Source organism: Antrostomus carolinensis, unplaced genomic scaffold (assembly GCF_000700745.2).
Source record: "Antrostomus carolinensis isolate BGI_N321 unplaced genomic scaffold, ASM70074v2 scaffold33373, whole genome shotgun sequence".
In the NCBI taxonomy this organism is placed as follows: domain Eukaryota; kingdom Metazoa; phylum Chordata; class Aves; order Caprimulgiformes; family Caprimulgidae; genus Antrostomus; species Antrostomus carolinensis.
In genome coordinates, this window is record NW_010306421.1 from 1 (window position 1) to 5,714 (window position 5,714).

Here is a 5,714-nt window from a genome sequence, read left to right on the forward strand (position 1 = left end):
ATGGCACACCCCAACTCCTAACCCCAGCACCTCAACTCCTAACCCCAGCACCCCAAATCCTAACTCCATGGCACACCCTGACCCCAACTCCTAACCCCCTGGTACATCCTGACCCCAGCACCCCAACTCCTCATCCCATGGCACACCCTGACTCCAGCACCCTGCTCCTAACCAACACCCCCTCTGTGACCAGCCCTTGGCCAACGGTGGAAGGGGGGTGGCAGGACCAGCCCTTGGCCAACGGTGGTGGAAGGGGGGTGGCAGCTGCCCCTGGCTCTGTCCCTCTGCCCCAGCCAGTGAACGATGGGGAGTGCAGCACAACAGGGTGGGAACATGGCATGAGATGACTTACTGTGGAGGAAGAAGCTTCTTGCTGGGGGAGAAGACGAGTGGTGGATCTGGAAGGTCATGAGAACACAATGGGATCACAGGGCGAGCAACTCAAAAGTGATGATGAGGAGATGGTGACATCCACTCAACCCTACTACTACCCCTAGTGAGCTCCCCCCAAGCCCTGGGTGGGCTTGTCCCCTCCTTGCACAGAGTGTTCCCAGCTCTCTGGGAGCCTCAGGATCCAGGTACCTGTCCCCAGCCAGCTGGTTCCTACCTTGCCTTCGCTTCTGGATGCGGGCGGCACGCCGGCGGTTCATGATGCAGGCAGCCATGGTGCTGAAGATGACAGCCACGCTCAGGAAGCAGATCCCCCCAATGACTCCAGCCAGCACTGGTTGTGGCAGAAGCTCTGGCAGTTGGGTACGAGATGGATACACCTCCATGCCTGGGTCAGTGAGGAGACACCATCAGAGGCTTGGTTACCCCATGGAGCACACAGCACAGCGGACACAGCCACCCTCCTGTCACCAGCACCACAAACAGCAAAGCTTCAGCTCTCTCCCTCCTCAGGGCTGATCTGCCTTCAGGTGGACCTGTGTCCTCTGCCACACCAGGTGCCAGGAGCAGGGATGCTCTGTGCAGAGCTCTCCTGCTACCTGGTCCATGAGACTGAAGTCACACCAGATCTGGGGTGTTCCTGTGGTGTTAACTTTGGGGGCTGCACCCCCTGGTCTAACAGCAGGGGATGGGAGTAGCATGAAGGGGTTTTTGTTTGAGAAGACCCTAGACCACGCCAGGGGCATTTTACACCTCTGGTTTTTTATCCCCAGGGTGGGAAAGTCAAGCAGGTGGCAGCCCAGGCCCTACCTGCTGTGGAGACATTCACTGTATTGCTGGGATCACTGATGTAGCTGCCAGCAAAGGCCACCAGTCGGAACTCATAGAAGGCGTCCTGGGAGGAGGAGAAGATGGCCATTAGCCTTTCTGGCCTGGTAGCCAGCCAAGCCTCAGCCCACACAGCTGCAGAGCCCCTTGTTCTGGGTAGCAGCAACACAGAAGATCTCACCCCCTCTTTCTCTTGCTGCCTTCCCCTAGAGCTGCCTCCCAGCCAGGGAGTACCTGGAGAAATTCCCACCTTGATGAGTCCAGGCACCAGGACCTGGGTCTTCGTGCTGGGGATGGAACGATCCAGCACCTCCCAACTGCCCTTGTCCTGTCGTAGCTCCAGCCCGTAGCCACTCAGTGCCACTGAGAACTGAGCTGGGGGCTCCCACTGCAGCAGGACCCCACGCACAGTCTCGTTGGCGGTCAGAGCCTGTGGCGGGGACAGGAAGATGCTCATGGTCATGGCTGGTGGCTCTGGAGGCACTGTGGTCACTGGGAAGCCTGAGGAGAAAGGGTATGCTGATGTGGGGGGACAGCAAACAGGGGTCTCCCATGTGCTTGAGGGTTCTAGGGGGACAGAGGCTGCTTTGGGGAGCACACAGATTCCCTCTTACCCTTGGGGACAGAGGTGACAATCTGGCTGAAGGGGCCACTGCCCAGTTTGTTCTGGGCCAGGACGCTGAACTGGTAGCTCACATCTGGCTGCAGATTGTCCACCAAGAGATGTTGAGCCCCCACTGGCACAGAGAGTGACACCCAGTCACGATGGACTCGGGGTGGATGCTTCACCCTGAAGAGATGTGGGACCTGTGAATCCAGAGCTGAGGGAGTCCCCAGGTGGGACATCAGACCCTCCCCACAGTGAAGACTCACAGTGGTGTGTACCAGACGCTGAACCTCTGGAAAAAGCCCCCATCAAACCCTGGCTCCCAGGAGATGTTGGCTGCCAGCAGGAGTGGAAGCACAGAGACGTTGGTGACAGCATGAGGACTGGTACCTGGTGGGGGTAACAGAGGGAAGATGGCTCAGATAACAGCTGTGCAGGGACATTTCCATCCCTTCCAGCACAGGGAAGCTGGTGTCACCCACCCCAGGGCAGCTCAGCACCTACAGCATCTACCCATCAGGGACTGGCAACTCACCCAGCACATGGACAGAGGTGGTGGTGCTGACACTGGCCACCTGGTTGGTAGCTGTGCACTCCCAGACCCCGTGTTGCTCCTTGACAAGTGGGTGGAAGATGAGGCTGCCATTCCCATCCACCTGGGCACTGCTCTTCCCAGTGCTACCCACCTGCACAACAAAGCAGGGACACATTGACCAGTGGGCAACCACCCAGGACTGGGACAACCAACACGATCCACCACCCTGATGGAGGAACTAAGGGACAGGATTTTGCCTTGATTTCTTAGAAGGCAACACAAGCAAAGTGTCCTGAACTCCTTCTCCTGCAGGAACCAGGAGAAATGTGACCCTGTAACATCTGTGGGGACAGACACATGTGTGGGGACACAGATGCTACAGGGTCACTGAAAGAGGGAGGTTTAGATTAGATCTGAGGAAGAAATTCTTTGGTGTGAGGGTGGTGAGACAGTGTCCCAGGTTGGCCAGAGAAGCTGTGGCTGCTCCTCCCTGGAAGTGTTGAAGGCCAGGTTGGATGAGGCTTTGAGCAACCTGGTCTAGTGGAAGGTGTCCCTGCTGCTGGCAGGGGGGTTGGGACTGGATGAGCTTTGGGGTCCCTCCCAACCCAAACCATTCAATGATTCTATGACACAGGGACCAAAAGAAGCATCCACCTCTCAGGAGGGCTCAGCTGGTTCTCCAGAGCAGCAGCTCCTACCTTCAGCCAGGTGACAGTTGGAGTGGGATCTCCACGGGCTGCACAGGGGATGACCAGCTCCCGACCCACCTCCTGGAAGTATTCCTCTTTGGGGCGCACCGTGAAGGCAGGGGGGTCCTGGAAGACAAGAAACACACAGCGTGAGGCTTTGGCAGCAGGTAGGACAAGGTGAAGACCCAGAGCAGGGTGGGAGCAGCTTGGGTTGGGAGGTTCAAGGTGAGGAAGCTGACCTTGAGCAGGACACGTGTGGGCTGGGACTCGCCGGCGGTGCCGTAGCTGTTGTAGGGGGTACACGTGTACACCCCCAGCGCGTCGTCGTTCCCCGTCGCAATGACGATGGAGCCATCTGGTCTCATGGACCAGCCAGGGAGCTGGGAGATGATGGGCACAGGGTTAAGATGAGGAGCTCAAGGTGGGTAGGGAGGCAGGGAAGAAGCAGCAGTACCTTGTCCAGCTCCAGTGGTTGCCCATCCCTTGTCCAGGTGACGGAGAGCAGAGGGGGGTTGGCTCTGGTAGGGCAGCGGATCACACCCTGCATCCCCTTGGGTAGGTGGGTCTCTGGGAGCATGGTGGTCACCTGTGCTGGATCTATGAGGACAAATAGAATCATAGAATGGTTAGGATTGGAAGGGACCTTGAAGATCATCTAGTCCCAACCCCCCTGCCATCAGCAGGGACACCTTCCACTAGACCAGGTAGCTCAAAGCCTCATCCAAGCGTGATGAGCTCAAAGCTTATCATCAAATAAGGTGTCAGGACCTGTGTGAGGATGGCAGGGGACTGGTGACAGCACAGCTGAGGGGCTGTGGGGCCCTTACACAGCACTGTGATGAAAGCTGAGGCAGAAGGTGGCTTCCACAGCCCATTGCTGGGGACACAAGTGTATTTGCCAGCATCATCCGGGGTCGTTTGCTGGAGCAAGAGGCTCCCGTCTACCAGGATGCGGACCCGAGCCTGGAGACCACTGCAAGGGAAGGGAAGTGGTGAGCAGCACGGCTGGGACCACCCCCACTGCCCTGGGATGAGTGAACCCCCCCTGCCATGCACCCAGCCAGCTCATCACACTCAGATCCAGGTTTCACAGGGTCACAGCAGCCTGCTGGTCCCAGCGCTGCCAGCAGGACCCCGCAGCCACCTTGGTGTCACCTCCATCCCTGCTATACCTGAGGTGGAAGACATTGCTGCTGCCCTGGAACCAGGTGTAGGTGAGGTTTCCTGGGTAAGCCTCAGCCTGGCATGCCAGAAAGGCATCTTGGGAGATGTTGACAGTGATGTTCTGAGGTGGCACCACAATGATGGGTGGCCCTGCAGTGTGGCACAGAGGTGATGGTGAGGGCTGGGGACATAGGGATGCCCCCAGCTGCTCCCAAAACCCTCTGCCTGCCCCAAAACCAACCTCATGACGTGGTTCCCTCCGTGCCCCTGTGGTAGCACCCAGTGGGGTGGCCCACGCAGGCAGGTTTGGGAGAGCACCAGCTCTTACCCTGCACGAGCACACGGGTGGTGTGGGTGATGGTGCCCTCCTTGCTGGATGCGTGGCAGGTGTAGGTGCCTGCGCTGGCACGTTCCACTACAGCGATGCTCAGTGTCCCATTCCTCACCTGCAACGGCACCAGGTGTGTGACACAGCCACCGAGGGACAGGACAGGTGGGCAGGGCTGGTGGCAGGAGGTAGTGCCACCACAATGGGGACAGGCATCTGCTCTCCAGCCAAGCAGAATCATGTTGCTCTGGGTGCTGCAGGAGACCCCAGCTGAGGTGGGGGGCACATCATGGTGGGGTAAGCAGCACATCATGGTGGGGTAAGCAGTGACTTGCTGTCCTCACCTGCACTGTGTCCCCACTTGGGACAGCCAGGTCACTCCTCTTCCAGATGACAACAGGCTGGGGGTTGCCAACAGCCGTACAAGTAAGACTCAGCGTGTCTTGGTCTCGTACCTCCACGAATGCAGGGGGGGTCTCCAGGAAGGTGGGGGGTGCTGTAAAGTCAAATCCAGAGCTTCACTCACAGGTTTGGCTCAGCTGATCTTGGAAGACCAGTAAATTCAGCCCCAGCTCTGAAAGATCTTGGCTGGTGCTGGACAAAGCAGTGACTGAGGGTGGGATCAACCGGTACCGTTAACGGTGAGGTGGATCCAGGTACCGTTCTGGAAGTCGGCGTCGGTGCTGTGCCGGTCGAGGAAGAGCACACGGCACTCATACCAGCCTTGGTCCTCAGCACGTAGGAGATCGATACGGAGTGATGCTCCTTCCTCGATCTGCACACGACCTGCACACTCAGAAGAAACCATCACAGCTGGTTCAGGAGCTTCAGGAGCAGCCACGTCCCCCCTGAGGAACCCACCCACGCAGCATTCACCCCCATCGTGGGCTCTTGAGCAGCTTCTTGAGGAGTGGGACTGACTTGTCCCACGTGGCAGTGACAGTGTCAGGCCACGTTTGGGCTGTTTCAGCCTTGGCTGGTGCTGCAGGGAGCTGGGAAGAGCTGTGGGACAACCACGCTGTGGTGTGGGCTGGTCACACTGATATTGAGCTCTGCACCTTCTGCTGCTTGTTGGGGAAACTGGGGGAGGATGTGGGTGAGGATGTCACGTCGGGTGACCTCGGCAGGGACCCCCCAGCAAGGTGGGTCACTGTGTTTTGAGCATTGCAGCCA

At 58.5% G+C, this 5,714-nt stretch overlaps 1 protein-coding gene across 1 annotated transcript; it reads right to left on the minus strand.

The window, feature by feature from the left end:
• Positions 1–352: 352 nt before the first annotated feature.
• IGSF9 (immunoglobulin superfamily member 9) lies at positions 353–5,327 on the minus strand (the record flags this gene model as incomplete). Its single annotated transcript, XM_010165141.1, has 15 exons — positions 353–398; positions 608–778; positions 1,201–1,285; positions 1,469–1,719; positions 1,833–2,008; positions 2,092–2,215; positions 2,361–2,511; positions 3,059–3,175; positions 3,289–3,429; positions 3,504–3,646; positions 3,877–4,022; positions 4,222–4,363; positions 4,542–4,659; positions 4,886–5,037; positions 5,175–5,327. Coding segments are annotated over 15 exons (2,116 nt in total), but the record flags the coding sequence as incomplete, so codon positions are not given.
• Positions 5,328–5,714: the final 387 nt, after the last annotated feature.